Source organism: Crotalus tigris, unplaced genomic scaffold (assembly GCF_016545835.1).
Source record: "Crotalus tigris isolate CLP2741 ecotype Arizona unplaced genomic scaffold, ASM1654583v1 scf7180000017630.2799268, whole genome shotgun sequence".
In the NCBI taxonomy this organism is placed as follows: Eukaryota; Metazoa; Chordata; class Lepidosauria; order Squamata; family Viperidae; genus Crotalus; species Crotalus tigris.
Window position 1 is genome coordinate 1741877 of NW_024096524.1, and position 21704 is coordinate 1763580.

Genomic DNA, 21704 nt, shown 5'->3' on the forward strand with positions numbered 1-21704 from the left:
TCAAACGGAAGAGCTGCCGCCCTTCCGTGATCTGTCGAGGGTCCTCCTCGTGGTAATCGCCCCTCCAGGGCGACTTTCACCCTTATCAGGGTTTCCCGACAAAGGAAAACCAGACGGCAGAGAGAGTGCTCCCCTCGCATTTCCACCGAAGCCATGATTGCAAACCGGAAGCCTCGACTGCTTCACTTATTGACTAAGCTGTAGGTCCCAATTGTAGTCGCTAAATGAGGGCTAGCTATACATTATTATGGAATTTCCCTATATTTTTCTTGTCTGTTGTTGCAATGTATCTTCCTTGGATACTTCTACATATAGTCAGGTAAATGAAGAGTTTGCTTGATGGAAAGCCTACTGCATCCCTTTCTATTTATGCTATTATGTAGCATGTCTCCCAAAGAGTTTGCAATATGATGCATAGGAAATTTTTGGACCCTGAATTTTTCCATTCTCATGATAAACCTTTTTGTGTTGGATGCTGACTGCTATATCTCAGATAAATGTGAAGTAGATACTGCAACACTGAAGCTAACCTTCTGTTCCATGCAGTATGCTTTTTCCAATTCCTCTGTTTTTGATACTCCTAGAGATGTTTAAGAATAAAAGAGATGTTTTATTACATAGGATTGATTTTATTTAAATTATTTTCAGAATAAAACCAATTACAATAAAATAGTGTATATTAAGTACCCATGTAATAATGTATGTAATAATTTTTTGTATATAAGAATATGTTTGGTAACATATATTCTTTTGTTTCTGAAGGTAAAGAATGGCCCTATGTATAATTGTACAGAGTGTAGTTGTATTTTCAAAAGTTTAGGCAGCTTAAACACTCATATCAGCAAGATGCATATGAGCGCCACACAAAACACAACGAACTCTACTACAGAAACAGCTCATATTACAACGGTAACATTTATATTCTAATATCTTTGCCCACTTGCATTATATTGTGTGCTTGTGCATGTGTGAAATGTATGCATTATATGTCTTGTTGGAACAAAATTCACCAAGAAATGAAACCTATGAGTTTCTTCTCTTTCAAAGAAATGAATTGTTTTGCAAGAACATAGGGCTGTTGAACAGTTTACCTTTACTAATATAGTCTGTAATTTTGCCTTGTAAAACAGAGTTTTTGTCCGGCTAGAGTAGTGGTTCTCAACCTTTTTAATGGTGCGACCCCCAACCGGTCGTAAGTCGAGGACTACTCAACTGGTGCAGCACCGTTTGCAGAATGGGACTTTTGGCGGGCTCAGCAGGGCAGAGACAGCCTGGACAATTCCTATTGGCTTTTGAAAGCCAATAGAATTAGACTCTATTCAAGAGAGTCTATTCTATTGGCTTTCAAAAGCCAATAGAATAAAAGGGAGTAGCACAGCTAAGGAAAAGGGGGAAAAAAATGGCGGACTGCGTTGTTTGGCGACCCCCGTGAAATGGTCGTTCGACCCCAAATGGGGTCCCGACCCACAGGTTGAGAACCACTGGGCTAGAGAAATCATTCACTTTTTTGGTATTACTCATAAATGTTTTTACAAAGCAGAGTTTTTAAAGCATCTAGAGCATTTTCTCTTACTTAACACCATCTTATGACCCAGTAAATGTTTGCAGAACATGTAAAATACAGTCTAGCAGTCTGATAATTTTTTCATGTGTCACTAGCAATTTTGATCAGGACATAGAAAAAAAGCAAAGAAGAAATGTACTTAGTATTTTTTGACCAGAAGTAGAGACACTTGAAAAAAATCATTTGAGTTTTCAAAAAAAATGGCATTTATTAGTCATGTCTTAAAGAAGAGTATATTAATGATTTTTCATCCTTTAACGAATAAATATTCAGTAATTTCAGTCCATAAATTCTCTAGAATTATATATTTTGTATCAGGATTTTAACAGAATTTGCCTAACATAGTCCTAAATGGAACTAGTTCTGCAGTTTATTATTTTACCATGTTTTGTTTTGAAAAGTATATTTATATATATATATTTCTTAAAATAGGATTCGGTGGCTCAGCCATTGACATTAGCAACAGTTAATTTACTGCAGCCTGTTGACAATAAATGGAAAAATGTAAGTATTCCGCTTCTAACCTTAGTGAGGTGTTATTACTGTTGTAAAATCTCATATGGGATTTATTGCAGAAATTTTTGTACATTTCATGTATTCCACATAATTGTTTCAGGGAAATACAGTTATCCTTGACACATTTTAAAGAACTTTATGATATTATTTATGAATTTGCTGTTACCAAATAAGGATAATCTTGTGCCGCTTGCAGGAATGCGGAGTGATGTACTAATCCTTATAACCAGAGTATATATTGAGCATTCTTGCATTGTAATTTGGTAGCAAAAAGGAGATTAGCATGGCTATTCCTGGCATTGCTGGGTCCCTATTTTAAAAAAGAGTCAAATACAATCCAGTAGAAGACAAACACTGCCAAAACCGTATTCAAAAAAAGTCTGTGAACTTCAGATGTAATAGCCCATATGAATACCAAAAATTCCAAAAAGGCCAGAAACAGATTATCTAACAGACACATTGGAATCTGCAAGGAATAAAATGATCCTGAAAAATAACCTAAAATTAGACATGAAATCAATAGTATTTGTGGCTTGCAAGATGATTAAATGTGTTATATACTTTATATCTGAGATTTTTTTTTAACTCTTTGCTTTTCTGCTTTTACTTTTTTACAAAGTGCCCTATAAGGTTAAAACAGTTAAAATGCGAAGCTGAATAAATTACAGGATAGCTGTTAAAGTAATGCATTAGGGAACTTCTAATCAGCCCATTTAGAATATATTTTTAAAGCAATAGGTAGGAAGGTTCTTGCAAATAATTAGCTGTTGTGGAATATTAACAAATCAGTAACAATGCACTCAGAGGCACTTCAGCAAAAGAGCACTTATAGCAGCATTCTGTAGGACCTGGAGTTCCTGAACTGTCTACAAAACCAGAAAGTATTCCGGTTACAGGAAATCTTAAAAATTATGAACCTACTATTCCAAGGGAAGTAAATTTGTTCACTTATTAATCAATTTGTGTGCTTACAATTCCATTCCAGCTCATGGCATTTAACAATTAGGTATTTTTATTACAGTGCCAGAACAATAAGAACTAGTTGTTCTATTGGCAGAGAATTATCTTCTGGTTGCTTGCTATTTATATATGTTACTGGGTTTTTTTGTACCACTCTGCTCAAAAGATTCAATGGCTTATACTCCTCATTACACTAAGTAGTATGTATAGTAAGAGTTTAAAATAATACAAAAAGCAAAATCCAAGAAAACAATAATATAACTTTTTTAAAATTTAGGTTATACATGTCGGCCATCACTGATTTAATACTGATTTATAAGCCTTACCGTTTTAGACATGGACAAGAATTTTTATTGCTAATAATTGTTCAGCTTTAACAGTATCCCCACAAATATTTTTAATAGAATGAGCCTAAAGTTACAGGGCACTAGAATTGTTGCATTTCATAAAATATATTCTCACAGCAGAGCACTCATCAAGCCTTCTACCATCTTTTCAAAGTTATTAGATTATATGGTTTATAAAACAGTACATGTGCCTTTCTTGATTTTGTTATGCAATAAAGCTCCTCCAGTTGAACTAGATTTTTTTTTTTGGTAATTAATTCAGGCCTATATGCTTTTTTTTTTTTGGATAATAAATCTCCGTGAAAAATGTCATGCTTGTGAAACATGTTTGAATTTAACATTGCCAAAGCAGTGCCTCGGTAAGGTAAAATTAATTTTTTGTCCAGCTTTGAAATAGTGCTCCTTGCTTGCTGTTGGGTTATTAAACAGTGTGGTTCAGTTTCATTTAAAAATAACAGTTTAATTCCAAATGTCCTATGTGTTCTATAATACCTAAAATGTGTTTGCAAATCACATTTGTATACTCACAAATGACTTAACCACAGGCAGAAAATCCAATAACTCCATCTGCAGGACATCAAGGTCAGCAATCAGTAACTGATGTCATTCAACAACTCCTTGAATTGTCAGAGCCAGTGGAAAATAATCAGTCCCAGCCATCTAGTCAGCAACTCAGTATGGCTGTGGGAATCAACAGAGATATTTTGCAGGTAGGATAATGCTCACCTTTTCTTCTAACATATTGCAGTCTCCTTACTCGGAGCAAAGGAATAATCAAAGCATCTCAGACTAATTTCTCTCTTGTGTGGATTCAGGGAATGCTTTATCTATGGAGATTCTCAATCATCCAGGTCATGGTTGTCCCAAAGGTGTTTTTTCCAAAAGGCAACTGGACTTTCTTGGTGTTTTTTCCCCCCAGTTCTAAAGAAGCTTCTTGAATGAGAAGTGAATTGTTTTCAAGGGAAAAAACCAAGAAAATTGAGTTGCTCTTTGGAAAAGCACCTTTGGGATTTTGGCAAAGGTGCTTGAAAGTCAGACTGCTCCTAGTGGCTGAAAACAGGACTATGTGCTGATTGTGATTGTTTTAGGAAGGAAAAGTGCTGAATGCCCACAAGAGCATTACCCTCATCCAAATATAATCCCCTGTACCTCTCTTTCCAGTGAGAGAGCTATATGTAGGGGATAGCTGCTTGCTACTTGAGTCCTGTCTTCTTACAGGAATGCCATTGGCAGCTGTTGGTACTTCTTCCCACTGGGTTCAGGGTTTTCAAAATACCCATGAAACTCCAGTTTTCAGTATTAATAGGACTATAAAACATTGAAAAGAAATAAATGTATCTTAGAAATGATGATATTATGTGGCAAAATGCTTTTAAAATGAGCAACGGAAGATGAATGAGTTGGTCATTATACTAAGTTGTTGAAGAAGGAAACCTTTCAACAAATTTCTAGTTGTTTCTGGGTTGAAAGTGTTAGGAGTTATGTTTTCCCTTTTTTGCCAATTGGGTTGTTACTTTTGGAACCTCAATAGAGCTTTACACTTTTACTGTGCTTTTCTTACCTGGGGAATAGGGAAAATAGAAAGCTGTGAAGTGTTCAAATTGAGCTAGCTAGATCCTTAATGAAACAAATCAGACATCTCTGAAAAAAAAGAACAGTTTAAAATAGTCTTGTCTGTTTGAAAGTTACACGTGGATTTTGCTCTCAGTTTAATTCATTATGTTTGTCTTAGCAAGCCTTGGAAAATAGTGGGCTATCCTCAATACCAGTTTCAGCAAACACCGACTGCAGTGAAACGAAGACTCCTCCAAGCCCAGAAGAAACTGCAGATGCTCAGAATCTCTCCAGCCATCAAGTCAACTCTAACAATACGGATACCCCTGACCTCTCTTTCCAGTGAGAGAGCAGAGAAAGTATAAAAAATAGCTGCTTGCTAAAGGGTTCTGAAGAAAAAATCCCCATTCTTTACCTGCCATTGGCAGCGTTGGTACTTCTTCCCACTGGGTTCAGGGTTTTCAAAATACCCATGAAACTCCAGTTTTCAGTATTAATAGGACTATAAAACATTGAAAAGAAATAAATGTATCTTAGAAATGATGATATTATGTGGCAAAATGCTGTTTAAAATGAGCAATGGAAGATGAATGAGTTGGTCATTATACTAAGTTGTTGAAGAAGGAAACCTTTCAACAAATTTCTAGTTGTTTCTGGGTTGAAAGTGTTAGGAGTTATGTTTTCCCTTTTTTTGCCAATTGGGTTGTTACTTTTGGAACCTCAATAGAGCTTTACACTTTTACTGTGCTTTTCTTACCTAGGGAATAGGGAAAATAGAAAGCTGTGAAGTGTTCAAATTGAGCTAGCTAGATCCTTAATGAAACAAATCAGACATCTCTGAAAAAAAAGAACAGTTTAAAATAGTCTTGTCTGTTTGAAAGTTACACGTGGATTTTGCTCTCAGTTTAATTCATTATGTTTGTCTTAGCAAGCCTTGGAAAATAGTGGGCTATCCTCAATACCAGTTTCAGCAAACACCGACTGCAGTGAAACGAAGACTCCTCCAAGCCCAGAAGAAACTGCAGATGCTCAGAATCTCTCCAGCCATCAAGTCAACTCTAACAATACGGAACAAGTTAAAGAGAGAGACAACCCAGAGAAAGTAGATAAAAAAGAGAAAAGGGTTCTGAAGAAAAAATCCCCATTTTTACCTGGTAATAGCGAAAGGTTAATTCTGTCCAGTATACCTAAGGATTATTGACTAGTATATATGTTACCGGCAATAAAAGCTGGCATTGTATAGAATGCCTAGGAAATCTGTAAAATACATGGCATTTTTAGGCAAAATATGGAATGGCTGTGTATTTTAATATATGTATAATACCTAGGCATTATGCAGAATGACAAGAGCTATTTAAGCAAAGTATGAAAAGAGAATCATAAAAAGGGTTAGAGTCAGGGTTGGGTTAGGGTTATTGACCTACTTGTTGCAACAAGGAAAGCTAGAGGGGCATTTTAGCAGGAGTACTTTATACTTTGCTGGTTTGCCCTTTGGAATTGCTTAGAAGAATGCATAGGAAGTGTGTGAAATGTTAAGCATTTCATACTTTGACATCCCATTTGTTGGCATTCTATAAATTTCCTAGTTTTCTATAAAATGCCAAATTTCACACACTGACAGTAACATACACTGTATAAGCATTACTTAGAAATATATATTTTAACATCACTGCTGATTGCCTTTCTGTACAGTAGTACAATCTGAACATAACCTTTCTGTTCACAGTTTGATAGGTTTCTAAAGTAAAAAAGTCTCTACAGACATTGCATTGTATAACTATTATCTGTTTAGAGCTAGCATATCTAGTAAATTGTAGCATCCAGGCATAATATCCTGTAATCAGGTGGGAAAAGATGAAAACAATAAGGAGAAACACCCCCCCCCAAGTTCTGTGCATGCTAAGAGAAAGGGCAGATGTACTAGATACAAAAGTGAGCCCTTAAAATCTGCATAATCATTTGGAGAATGTTGTCTAAGGGAGTTTTTCCAGAAAGTGTTGTGAAAATCTAGAGAGCTCTGGAAAAATATAGTCCAGAAAAAAAAATCAGACATACCTTTACAGGAACTGCTTTTTTGCTTTCAGATTTCGAGTCATGCTCAACTTACAGAACCCTTTACTTTTATTAATTCATAGGGTAGCTATAATAGTCTGTTTCACTGAAACATTATTCCTCTAAGAGTGAGCAATTCAGTCTCCCAATTGATGACATTTGCCAAAATGTAACGTTAAGTGTATTTCAAAATTCCAGTCTTTTTTTTTCTTTCACAATTAGCATGTCAACCTTTTCAAATTGTTTACTCTAAAATTATATTTCAGGGTCCATACGTGAGGAGAACGGAATACGATGGCATATTTGCCCATACTGCTCTAAGGAATTTAAAAAACCCAGTGATCTCGTACGGCATATACGCATTCACACTCATGAAAAGCCATTCAAATGTCCACAGTGTTTCCGGGCCTTTGCTGTGAAGAGTACTCTCACAGCACACATAAAAACGCACACGGGCATTAAGGCTTTTAAGTGTCAGTACTGTATGAAATGCTTTTCTACCTCAGGAAGTTTGAAAGTACATATTCGCTTGCATACAGGTAAAATCTTCCAACTGGACTTCTAATGTTTTGAAGCCCTGCTTATGTTTAATATTAGCAAAAAAATGAGAATTTTCTTTATTATAACTCTATTTGCTTCTCAGTTGTATTCTGAACATAGCAAAGCAGGACCAACAATATCAGGTTTTCATTGTAAAATATATCTGTTGCTTACATATGTTAAATTTAACATATGTCAACCCAGAAAGAAAGGACCAATAGAACTATAACTTATGAACTATTGAGTTTCTCTGGGATCATATTACAGTGTTTGTGTAATGTTTGTGGAGATTTTGGCTCTAATTTGGCTACTGTGGAGCCTTAAGCAAGGCCTTATTCAGAGTGTTTATGGAGATTCTCAATCATCCAAGATATGGTTGTCCCAAAGGTGTTTTTCCAAAAGATAACTGGACTTTTTTGGAAGAAAGTCTGGTTGCCTTTTGGAAAAAGCACCTTATCCTTATCTCATACAGGCAGGCATCTTAGTTAAGGTGCTGAGCAAACTCTACTTTTATTCTGGGGAAGGCTTGGGTTATCCAGGATTTTTGGAGTATCTTCTGTGCTCAGAAGGAAGCACATCTTCTGCTTACATATACAGCCATAATTTGTTTACTCTGCACATTGCACACTGGGGCAAAGAGTGGGCTAGGTGAAGCTTGTATGTACTTTATTGTGTGGAAAACGTTTGTTCTCTCTCATGATCCTACAAGGCCATCTATGTCCACGCTGGAGAAAGCAGGCTTTGTCTTGGTAGTTTTATAAGTTTAATTTTAAATAGAAATGTTTTAAGGCAAAGCTTTTGAACGAATTAAGCGTATTTGATTGTTTGCAATATTATCTTTTTATCTATTTCTTTTCAGAATAAAGATGTAATCTCTGTGTCTTTTGTAGGTATTAGACCGTTTGCTTGCCCACACTGTGACAAAAAGTTTCGAACTTCAGGTCACAGGAAGACGCACATTGCTTCTCACTTTAAACATACTGAATTGAGAAAAATGCGGCATCAGCGGAAACCTGCAAAAATTCGAATAGGCAAGAGCAACGTGCCAGTACCTGATATTCCTTTGCAAGAACCGATCCTCATCACAGATTTAGGTAAAGTGTTTGGCGTAATTTTCCTGGAAAGAAATGTCATTATCTATGTAGAAGAGAGTAGAAATGAAAGGAATGTGTCTACCTGATCAAGCTAGATTCAGATAGTTTGAGAAAATAATTTTGCATGGTATAATGTTTTAGCTATTATTATGCAAGAAACTTAATTTGAAAAGCAATTTCACTCTGGTTTGTAGGCTTACTTAGCCAAGATAGAAATAAAGTGCAGATAAAATACAGTACCTATTCTGATATAGTGTATTTATATTTAAGAAGGCTTTGCAAAGCATTTGAAAATAATCTGTATGGAGGAAACTTTCTAAGTCACAATTAGCACAGCTTCTTTAACTTTTTTGAAAATGAGTTCACTTATTTTAAACAGTTTGGATAGATCGAATCTTCAGAGTTTCATTGAGGGTATAAATTCAGTATGTTGTGCCGTGTATAAGCTAAGCGTGTTCATGTTTCAAGAGATTTACAAATACACAATTTTATTAAAGGGCGGACTACCTATTTTTCAAAATTTTAATGTAGGAAGATATAAGAAAATAATTATTCACATTTGCAAATATCTCCTGATATTTAAACAGCCCAGTAAGTTTTAATGATTAGACTACCTTAGTCTTGGAGAAATCAATTGGTATTTTCTGTTGGAAACATACATTCTTTTTTAAAAGAGTTCTTAAAATTGATTCATAGGAATATTTCTAATGGTACAATTTATAAATATTGTATTCACATAAATTAAAGGCTAGTGCTGTGCTGCACATTTGAACACAAAATGGTGTCTTCAAGAGTCGGTGGGCTTACAAATGTAAAACCAGCCTACAATTTCTTAAAGGTGTCTTTTCCCAGGCCTGCATGGAAGATGCAGAGGGCAACCATGTGCTCTTAGAAAAGGCATGGCTGCTTTAAGAAGTTGCTGCATTCATAATCACAGGTGTTTGCAAGGTCCATTATGTCTCTGAATCTGACACATTGAATAATGTTACTGCTAAAGTATTTAATTTTGAAAATGGATCATTGGCCTAATACAGTGTACTGCCCTCCTGAGAATTTTATATACATTAAGGAAAAAAGTAATTATGAAAAATGCATAATTTTCATTTTTGTTTAAGAATCAGAATATGCTAAACACTGGAGGGATTTTTTTTTTTTTTGACTTTGAAATAGCATTAACCTGCCATTCTTTCTGCAGGTCTTATTCAGCCAATCCCAAGAAATAGTCAATTTTTCCAAAATTATTTCAATAATAATTTTGTGAATGAAGCAGACCGGCCATACAAATGCTATTACTGTCACAGAGCTTATAAGAAGTCTTGTCATCTTAAACAACATATCCGGTAAATTCTACTTAAAAATAGAACATTTATAATTATTATAAAAATTAAAGAAAACAAATGGTTCTTTTCTTATTTTTCAAGCTCCCTATTGCAAATCTTATTTTGGTAATTTCAAGAAATACTCAACATTTAAGACAGCACAATTATGCTTGTTTAACTGAGGGACCAACTGGTTAGAAAAAATAAAATTAGTATATGTACACACACACACACAAAACATGAAGACTTATAGAAAAGAAATTTATGTTTTGGAATGGACTTTATAGTTCCCAGACTTGAATGTTGTTAGACCTCTGTGAAGAAAGTCTAACAACAGTGCGTGAAAGAAACCTAGGCATATTTCTGAACTAGAGGAGTTTAAGAATGGAAAATATTTTAAAACAGAAAGCCTCTTATCTTGCTATAGAAAATGTGTTATCTCTGCCAAAGGTGATTACAAATTCTGCTGCACCCCTGAAATTGATTGCATTGAAAGACAGGTCAATGCAAAGAAGGAGAGTTCTCAATTAATTGAGCTTCAGAGACATACAAAAAAAAAAAATAAAAAAAAAATAGTAAAGGCAAAAGGTAAACAATGGATGCGGACTTGAAATTTCCCTGGTGATTGCTGAACATAATTAGTGATAAGTCCTAATTTAGGATTAAGAGGAGAAGAAAATAAGAGGAAAGGGAATGGAGTAGGAATTTGAACAGAAGATTGTTGCAGGTGCCATTTCTGATACCCTATTTCCCCTTTTCTCTTTTAATTACTATTTATTTAGTATTTATTTCCCTATCTGTCCCTTTGACTTTTTTCTTTGATTTGTTTCAAAGATCACACACTGGTGAAAAACCATTCAAATGTTCTCAGTGTGGAAGAGGCTTTGTATCAGCTGGAGTGCTAAAGGCGCATATTCGAACTCACACTGGATTAAAAGCATTCAAATGTCTGATATGCAACGGAGCTTTCACCACTGGAGGGAGTCTGCGGAGGCACATGGGCATCCATAATGACCTTCGGCCCTATATGTGCCCGTATTGCCAAAAAACATTCAAAACTTCATTAAATTGTAAAAAACATATGAAAACGCACAGGTTTGTGTATCTTGAAATTCAGTCCTGAACTATAATTATTTCCAGTTATACAATGCTCTTTTGAACTTTTATGTGGCCTGTCGGTAAATTCAAGTTGTTGAATGAACTTTTAGGGCATTTTTTTCAGAGACTGGGAACCTAGGCTGAATTACACACCAATATTTTTAATGAGTAGATCAATTTAAAAAAGAAAATACAGGATGAGAAAAAGCTAAAAGTCTCATTATCACTTGATTTTTAAGTATATTTATTGTGGGCATAATATAAATATATTTCTTTCTGCCAATTAGGTAACTTCCTTTTATTCACTCTAATTCCTTGTTAGTTTCTCTTAACTTCATTTTATTTAGTACTTTCAAGTTTATAATATAGCAGAAGTAGAAATGTGGGCAGATTGGGGGAATTCAGAAAGTAGCTCAAATTAGATATAATGAGCGATTGGTTATATTACATGAAGTTTGTGTCAGAAAAATAAATAGATTTTCTCCATGATCTGTCCCTAACCTAATCCTTCAGGTCTTTCAATGGTTTCCTTATTGCTACTGTGACTGAGTCCCTCCACCTTACTTTGGTTGTCCTTTTCTCTTTCCTTCCACCTTTCCCAGCATTAAAGCCTTCTTTAGAGACCCATGTCTTTGCATAATGTGTCCAAAGTTCTAATATGTTGACATTGCAAAAGATGTTTCTTCCTTTTCTTCTAGGTATGAGCTTGCTCAGCAGCTTCAGCAACATCAGCAAGCTGCTTCCATTGATGACACAGCTGTAGATCAGCAGAATATACATGTTTCTACACAAATGCAAGTGGAAATTGAAAGTGAAGAGTTGCAGTCAACTGAAGCTGTTGCAACAGATCAAGAAGCTATTTTAGATTTAGAACAGCAGCAGGTTGTTGACACTGAAGAAAGCGAACTCAGGCCACAGTTGACTGATCAGTCATTAGGTCAAGAGGAAGGTAAACTACTGAGTGAATGGCTGATTACAGGATTAAAATCCACAGGGTTGTATCACTGATGGTGATACCTGGGAGTTAAGGTGTTAAATACATATTGTATTGCCTGGATCAAGGTTTTCCATAAGAAAAGGGGATAAGTATATATTACATTTCCAAATTCCAGATTTGGAATTTCTTTCCTTAGTAGTACTTTTTTGGCAATTCACAGGTATTTTGAAGATAAAATTAAGTGGCAGGGTTTTAAAAATATCGAAGTAGAAAATAATTAGACTTTTATAATTTCCTGTTTTACTTAACATCTTTTTCCAGTTAAAGTAACCCTCAATTCAGTAGGTTTTACTAGTGAACTTTGGAAGCAACAAACAGAATTTGTCCCATGTGTAAAAACACACATTGCAAGAATGACATTTGTCCATACAACACATATTTCTATGAATGTGTGAAATTTTGTTCATTCTGTGTGTGTCACTATTTTATGCATGGATAAAATCAGTTGGATTTAACAGACATTTTGCTTTTCTCCATTAGTCTGTTAAATCAAGGATTTCTTTCTTTTTATTAAGCAGCTTCCACAGCAACTGCCGAACTACTTAATGTCATTTCCTTTTCAAATACATATATTTAATTTCAGATAGATTTGTGACATCCCAACATGCACTGCAAGAAAATATAAACCAGTTTGAGCAGCAAACTATAGTACAGCAGTCATTTGATCAGCAAGGATTATCACAAGGTTGGTAAAGATATAGTCATTTTAAAGGTGTCAGACAGTATTTTTGTTGCATTTGGAAGCTTCACGAGCAATTTATTTCAATTCCAAAATATCATAAATAGAAGGCAGTAAGACCTTAATGCAGTTCTATTGCTAGAGGCTAAAGTCCAGTTATTTTTTTAATTGCTAATCTGTGAACCTTAAAGTTTATCTTCACTCAGTTGCATCCAAAGGCAACCCTTTGCAGATGAAAATGCTCCTATTCTCAGAAAGAGCTAGGATCATAATGGAAACTTCCAACAAGAGAAGGATGGTAATTTCCTACACTTCTCTATTCCCCCATCCCACTCCCTAGCAGTGATCTAAAGGATTTCAGTCTTTATGTACACTGGGGACTATGCTGGTGTCTGGAGCTAGACTGATCTTCAGCAGCAATAAATTTACATAAAATATAAAACTGCATCCCACCTTTTACATTTAGAATTAGAAAGCATACTTGCTCGCTGGTGCACTTTTTGCTTTTTTTTTTTTAAAGAAATAATTATATTTGGGCGAGACCTTAAAATGTAAATTACTTAGAAATGCTAGAGAAGGAATAATTAAAAGTCTACATTGTACACAATTCCTATTCAACTTGGAATACCCTCTACAGATTTTCCATACTTTGGAGTTTCCTTGAAGTTCCCGGAGCCCTTCAGAATTTTTGAATTTCAGGTAGGTGTGTATGGACACATGTGTTTAAAATGGTGGACCCCATCCCTTTGTCTGGATATGTGTTTCATTCTTTTCCATTTTCCTTTCTACTAGTTAGAGAGGAAAATTCAATTCAGGTCATTGTCTCTTTGCTTCTTTGTTCTTACAGACAGCATTGTTCTTAGGTATCACTCGTTGATTCCATAGGAAAAACATTACATGCTCTGTTATTAGATGACAGTTCAGATTGGTATTTTTCTCCTGCTGTTTCCACAGTTCTCCTTTATATGTCCATAGCTTTTCCTCCTGATGGATAGCTTTTAGATCCATAAGGGCAACATTAGAGGAATAGTACATATGTGATCTGAGGAACTTTGCCTGGAAGGAAAAGGGAGCAGAACCATAAACATGACGTCTGTTATAACTATGATTGTTCCATTATAACCTTTGGATAGATTATTTTTGCACCCTTCAGAATATGTTTTCTTACTAAAAGAGCCTTTCAGTACAGTTAATCAAATCTAAATGCGATACAATTCCATTAAAATAGTTAATAGAAACCTTAACAGCTTAAAGGTGTGACCCATATCTCATCTGTATGATGCATACATATAAAATGCTATCATTTTCAATTTCTTTAAATGTTACGAAGGCTCTTTCATTAATATTTTTCATTACGTAGTTTGTTTGGAGAATTATTGTATGTTCTGTTTTGTATGCAGGAGATTCATTAGTTTTGAGAACTATTTTTGCATGAATACAAGTGCTGAAATATACAAGTTATTTTAAAATAAAATCATTGTCAGAACACACAGGATTTGAATACTTCTATCTCTTCCATGAATGCTAAGGATTAAAATGCAGATCTTTTTGTTCTCTACCCTTTCAACAATTCATCTTTAGATGTGAACAAAATCAACTTCTCGCTGTTTGCAGATGTCTTCTCTGTTATAGAACAATAATTAAATGACTCACACTTACTGTTAAGCCTATTATTAACCCATGTTAAATTTGGTTTATTGAACCGTGGCTTAATAAACCAGGATATAAATATAAATTTCATGTGCTCGTTGATTTTATTTTTTTTCTTTGTCACTTAATTCACATAGGACATTAATCCAGATTGAGGTTTGTCACTTTATTAAATTTAACTTATGCAAACTCAACCGCATAGTTTAGTATTGACCACTAAGACTTTTTCAATAAACTGATTTAAAAATTCTGGTTTAATATATTCAAGCATTAGCTGAACAGATTACTCAGCCTACCTCCTGGGTTAAGTTGACCTACCAAAATTAATTTTATAGCATGGATTTTCCATCAGATATTTACTCTCAACTGCCTTCTAGGCAAAGGACATTTTTAAACAGAGTCTTAGATATCAGTGCCCAAACAGACATGGAGGTACTGGCCAAAAGAAAAAAAAAAGGCTCTTTACATTGGCTGCCTAAAAACAAAACCAATTTCTAAATGGAAAAATACCTATGAATGAGTTTCATGCAGTTCCTAACAAGGTCTATTCTAGAGCAAGAGTTGAGTTGCTGGATTCCATGGCTAAATATGGGTGCGTCATCACTTGTTACATCATGAAAGGATATCTATATGTGGTGCCCCAACCATCAAAGATATTGCTCATGTTTTGTTTAACTATCAACTCCATACCCCTTTTAGGCTTAGATATTTAAAATCCCTACTTGAAACAACATCTAGCTTGTTCTATTTGATCTAATATATAAGTTGTGAGCAGAACTGTTAACACAAGGCAGATTAGCTAAAAATCCATTATATTGAACAGATCCGGATTTCATGTAAAGGCAATGTATTTATCCAAAAGTTAATTCTTTGTATTTAACACGTATAGATTTTATTATTTTCTTCCACCTATTTTATCTTCAAAATAGACCTTTTATTTTACCTTTATTTTATTTTCTTTGACATAGTCATAATACTGCTTTGGTATTACTGCTACCTAACAATTAACAGTCTGGGAACCACTCCTTATTGTGATTCTTATCTCATTGCATCTAAATTGGGCATTCATTATTTCTAAATGTAGTTATTTTTAAATCCACTTTAAAGATGGATTTCATATCCTGATATAAGAATTTATTAACCACAATTTCCCCTGTTTGAATCAGTGGAAGGCTTCCTGACTGGTTTTTTAATAAATCTGAAGAGCAGAAAGGGGTTAAAAGGTGGTACACATAAAGCTCATGCATATCCTGGTTTATGCAGCCAAGACTTCATTATTCAAATTTGCCTATTGTGAAGAATAAAAAGCCCCTCAGATTTAACTACCATATAATACACTAAGCAAATAATTTTCCAATCTGCTTGAAAGACTTCCAGGTCAATGGTAGCCATGGATTTTGTAACAAGTAAATATGGAAAGTTATTGCATCCTCCCTTCGCTGCATTTTCAGCAGTTACCTCCACTTTTTATGGAACTCTGTTCTTTTTAAGAAAAGAAGGAAGCAGTAGAAGGGAAAACTGACTTCAAAGAGACAGTGCTTTTCTGTGCAGTATTGCACTTGTAAATTACATCACTTAAAAGGAAGAAATAATGCTCTATGTTGTAGATTCAATTTGAGGAGAATTGTTGTGTGATTATTTTTTCCTTGGATTAGGGCACACACTTATATCAATATTTGTTCCTGCTTTATTTGGTGGGTAATAAGGAAGATAAAGGGTACTGGGTCAACCTCTTAGACACATGCATGTGTACACAAATTCAAAATGTGAACGGCTCTGAATTAAAGGAAACTTCAATTTATGTTCTGTAGAAATTACTGTATAAAAGAAGGAAAATGAAAGGTAAGTGACCTTCTAAATCCTTAGAATGTTTTACATTTGTTCATTTCTTCTATCATTTTATTCACTTTCTCTCTGCCCTAGGAAGGAGACAATGGCAAGTCACTTCTAAAAAACCTTGCTGAAGAAACTGCAGGGAATTATCAATAACATTAACAATAATAGTGTTGGAAGGGACCTTGGAGGTCTTCTAGTCCAATCCCCTACTCAAGCAGGAAACCCTAATACCATTTCAGACAAATGGTTGTCCAATCTCTTAAAAACTTCCAGTGTTGGAGCATTCACAACTTCTGGAGGCAGGTTGTTCCACTGGTTAATTGTTCTAACTGCCAGGACATTTCTCCTTAGTTCTAGGTTATCCAGTCAGTCTCCGAGAATTGGACACAATTGAATGGAAGAGGGGGAAAAAATAAGGAGTTCTTCTTTCAGGAACCAATCTTCTTACGTTTTTGATTTGGCGCTCTATATTTAGAGAGAAGGCCAGTCTGTATTGGGGAAAATGTGTCATCATCTGCCACACAAGTCAGCAATAAATAGTTTGTCATTGTCTTCTTCTAGTTTTCATATTCCTAGATGGGCTGTCTTTCCTCATTTCTATAGAATCATACCTACACTTAACTTAATTATCCTTAGCTTCACCTTTTGATTTTATTGGTGAAGGTGACCCTAATGGGAGCTAATACATGTATGGATTAGCTAATGCTAAGGATCATTAACATTATTCAGCTGTCCCATTATATCCAAATCATGGTGTGTCAGGCTTTTAAAATATGATACTATGGTGGTATTACTTACATAAACTTTGAAATAATATCTCACGGTCTTGCCAAGACAGAGGAGAAGTGAAGGATTATTGACCAGTGCAACAATTTGTTCCAATCTTGGATCTATCCCAGAGATTTGGAAAGAGATTTTCCTTGCATTCCTGTTTGCTGAGTTCAAGATGCTATTTTATATGAATCATGTTAAAGAGCTCATTTAGTTAGCGAAACCTGAGTTGTGAAGGATTTTTTGGTTGTTGTTGTTTTAGCTGTGTTTGTGTTAAAAAAAATAGGGGGTTGTTTTGTTCATTTGTATTTGTACCAGGTTTTACAGTTAATGATGGCTACAGTCAACCAAATCAGTTTCCAGCAGTACAGCAGCTTCAGGATTCAAGCACTCTCGAATCTCAGGCTCTTTCAACAAGCTACCATCAACCAAATCTGCTTCAGGTTCCTGCCCCTGACACTATCAATGTAGTAAGTATTTATTAAAAGGTTGAAGAAACTATTCGTGCTGTTTCTAATTTGAGACTCTGGATGAGATTTTGGATGAGATCTGTTTTTTTATGTGATTTCAAGGCTAATAATAAGACAGAGATAGCTTTGATGGATGATCAGCTTCAGGAACTGAAAGAATTTTATAACTCTCTCTTGTCAGTCTCTTGAACCTTGGTATTTAAAAAGAGAACCATAGTATATCTAGTTGAGAAATACCTCAAAGGCATCTTTTTGGCAAGTCTTAGAAATCTAGTTAGATCCTTGGATCCAATTTCAGAAGATTGTGCTGAATGTAATAGCTGATTTAGATGGATTGGCTTGGTAATGGAGAATTAATAGAAGCTCAATGTGGATAAGACTGCAGTCAAAAGGTAGATATAACTTAGGAATTATTTGGGAGGATTTATTGTCCTTTTGAAGAATTAGTTTTCCAGTGTCAAAAACTGTCTTTTTCATGGTCATATTTCAGCAATGTCTATTATTTTATATAACTAAAATTAATATACCAATTGAACTCATTACTGGTTTTGTATCAGATCTCTGCTAAATTCATCCCATTTGGATGACTTCCTATATTATATTGCAGTGAAATTCTTCTCAGAGCCAGTTATAAATAAGGTTATGATTCCTTTATTGCAATTTTACTAGTTACAAATATATATCTAAGCCCTGTTATGACTATAGGTGAAAACCTGTAAGCAGGATATTTGAAAAACACTTCTACCATAAAGAATGCTACAGCAGGCCTTTTCAGTTGCTTCTGCCAAATGCTGGAAATCCACATTTGGAACCTCGATGCTAAAATTTTCTTCATAGAATGTATCTTCATACTTTTTTTCACATAAGCCTTGACTTTTAGACTGACTTACTGGTAAAGTAAAAGTTAACTATTGGATACCTTTTTTTCATGTATTCCTTTTATTTGCTTTTATGTTTTGATCATTAGTTCTGTATTGCATAGTTAGCCATCTTGAAAATGCATTTTGGTAGAAAAGAAACCTATATATAAATATTTTTTTTTCTCCAAAATTAAAATATTTATTTAAATCAGAGAAATAATCTATGCTCAGAATAGGATTGTGGCATTTTGGAATCACGTGGGTTTAGATCTTCTACCCTTATGGGCTCAGTCAGAAGTTATTATCCATTGTACATTTAAAAGATTTATTTCAATTATTGATAACCAGGCTACCCGGTTAGTTCAAGATCAATCATCAGACCTTGAGATGCATAACCAGCGTTCCCAGTTTCTGGAAGATACCGATGATCAAAGCAAGAGATCTTACAGGTATGTCACACTTCAAAAGGTGTATATATATATATGTGTGTGTTTTGCTAGCATTAAGTTAGAAACTGTAATTTTTTTCACATATTCATAGGTATTCATCAATTCTTTTGTTTCATTTTATTCAACGGAAACTTTCATTTTAATAGGTGTGAGTATTGCAATAAGGGCTTCAAGAAATCTAGCCACTTGAAGCAGCATGTCCGTTCACACACTGGGGAGAAGCCTTATAAATGTCAACTCTGTGGCCGGGGATTTGTCTCTTCTGGAGTTCTTAAATCTCATGAGAAAACACATACAGGTGATGAAATTTTGCTAATATTTAGCTCCCTTGCTTACTTAAAATGGACAGTAGTACAATGGGATCATGCCTGGAGATACAGATAGTCCTTCACTTATGACCATAATTGAGCTCAAAATTTCTGTGGCTAATTGAGACAGTTGTTAAGTGAGTTTTGCCCCATTTTATGACATTTCTTGCCATAGTTGTTAAGTGAGTCACTGCAGCTGTTAAGTTAATAACATGGTTTTTAAGTGAAACTGACATCCCAACTGACTTTGCTTGTCAGAAAGTTACAAACAGTGGTCACATGATCCTGGGACACTGTGACTGTCATAAACACGAGTCAATTGCCAAGCATCTGAATTTTGATCACATAACCATGGAGATGCTGTAACGGTTGTAAGTTTGAAAAACTGTCGTAGGTCATTTTTTTTTCACTGTTGTCGTAACTTTGAATGGTCACTAAATTAACTGTTGCAAGTTGAGGACTATTCATCTTTCTTCCATTATTCCAGTAATCTATTGAAAGCTACTGTGCAGTCCAAAGAAAAGATATATATATATATTTATATAGGTGATCATGACTATTTCCAGAAAGTAGAATATATTGTATATTGCTTTCATCATGGAGGTTCCATTTAATTAATGGGATTAATAGTTACCAGTTACAAAATCTTTTATAAATTCACAAAAAGTGGCATCAGTGTAGTGATTTGTTGAGAAAACTGAAGTAGTAATGAGAGAATAGATTTGAAATCCTCACGCAGCCATGAAGCTCATTTGGTGATAGAACTAGCCAGTCTTTATTGCCCTAATTTTATAGGATTCTTTTGAATACTTTTGTAGGGGAGGAGTAACCTTATATTGCAGCTGAACATAGATTAAAAATGTGGTGAATAAATAAAAATACATCTGTGGAACTAATTGGAAGTCATCAGAGTATGTTTTCACATTTGCCTTTGTTTTGTATCATTTTGATGTAGAGATGAATTATATAACTACCACTCCCTATTTTTATTTATTTTCCTCTGTTTTTCCCCCAGGAGTTAAAGCATTCAGTTGCAGTATTTGTAATACTTCCTTCACCACCAATGGAAGCCTTACTAGACATATGACAACTCATATGAGTATGAAGCCCTACAAGTGCCCATTTTGTGATGAAAGCTTCAGAACCACAGTTCACTGTAAAAAACATATGAAAAAGCATCAAGCAGTGTCTTCAACAGCAGCAACGGGAGAAGTAGCTGGAGGGGGTAAGCAACTTTCTCTATGTAGCAGAAAAGCATATTACAATTAGCCTTGACTTACGATTGGTTGTTTAAATAGCATTCAAAGTTATGACAGTCTTGAAGAGGATGCTCTACAACCCATAAAGCACTTCTGGCCTTTGTAAAAATATTGGATCTCTTTCTCTCCATCACATGACTCTATTTTCAGTACTTGGCAGTTGGCTCACATTTATAACCAGTTGCCAAGCTCCCTGTGATCATGTGATCGTCATTTGCAATTTTCTCTGCTGGCTTTCCAAGAAATTCAGTGGGGAAACCAAGAGAGATGGTGGTGGTGGTGGTGGTGGGGAGAGCGGAACTGAAATCCTTTGTGCACAGAGGGGAAGGAAAGCCCTTGGTGGGCTATCAGGAGAGTATCAGCAAATAGATATTTTGTTCTGTCTCTTTAATAACCTGGGAGAGCACTTAACAATCACAACCAGGAATGCCAGGATTGCAGTCATTGAGCAAAGCAGTCATGGGCATCTCACTTAGCACCACTTTGCTCAAAAACTTTGCTCAAAAATATTCTGGTCCCAATTGTGGTTGTAAATTCAGAATTAGCTATATTCTTTAGCATAAAAAATTATAGGATTTTTTTTGCCTGGAATTGTATAATTAGATTTTTATAATTTGAAAGAGAACATGCATCACAATATTGTGTTGTTAGTTGACATAGACCATGTAGTGGCCTTGCAGACACATATCTGATGCCCTTTAAGCTTGGAGTATCTGTACTTTTGTATAATTGCTATGAATAACTGGATTTTGCATTAACATCCAAGAAGTTTTTGGTTGGTATTACTAGGTCCTTAAAAGTGTTGCTTTCCTATTTAATTATGCAGAAGAAGAAGAGGCAGCATCTGAAAAGACAAGCTCTCGAAAATCTAGGCCAGGTGTTATCACATTCACAGAGGAGGAAACAGCTGAACTTGCAAAGATTAGACCTCAAGAAAGTGCCACTGTCTCTGAAAAAGTACTGGTCCAGTCTGCAGCAGAAAAGGACAGGATTAGTGAAATCAAAGACAAACAAGCAGAAATGGAGGCTGAGCCAAAATATGCCAATTGTTGTAGTTACTGTCCAAAAAGCTTTAAAAAACCTAGTGACTTAGTTAGGTAAGTGGATGTAGATTTTTTTTAGTTTTGATATATTAATTATATTACTTTGCATTTTAGTTTCTTTTATCCTTAATTAAAAGGAAGAGGCAAGCAACCTTCCAATGGTCATTTGCATATAAACCTGAGCAAATGGGTACCACCTGCCACACCAGCTACAGTAGTTTGTACTATCTCTGAGTAACTCTTTTTTTTTTATTATTAAAAGTTTTATAAATTTTACAAGAAAAACAAAAACAATACAAAACAAAAAACAACATATACAAAAGAAAAAAATTAAACAA

At 34.9% G+C, this 21704-nt stretch overlaps 1 protein-coding gene across 1 annotated transcript in view; it reads left to right on the forward strand.

The window, feature by feature from the left end:
• Positions 1–21704, forward strand: part of ZNF236 (zinc finger protein 236) — a 143820-nt gene that overhangs the window by 97159 nt on the left and 24957 nt on the right. The window contains 15 exon segments of the mRNA XM_039334422.1: positions 763–909; positions 1997–2068; positions 3933–4097; positions 5870–6095; positions 7260–7532; positions 8424–8627; positions 9823–9967; positions 10781–11041; positions 11743–11993; positions 12625–12726; positions 17296–17447; positions 18656–18756; positions 18903–19054; positions 20080–20289; positions 21150–21420. Coding sequence (XP_039190356.1) covers positions 763–909; positions 1997–2068; positions 3933–4097; positions 5870–6095; positions 7260–7532; positions 8424–8627; positions 9823–9967; positions 10781–11041; positions 11743–11993; positions 12625–12726; positions 17296–17447; positions 18656–18756; positions 18903–19054; positions 20080–20289; positions 21150–21420 — 2732 coding nt within the window.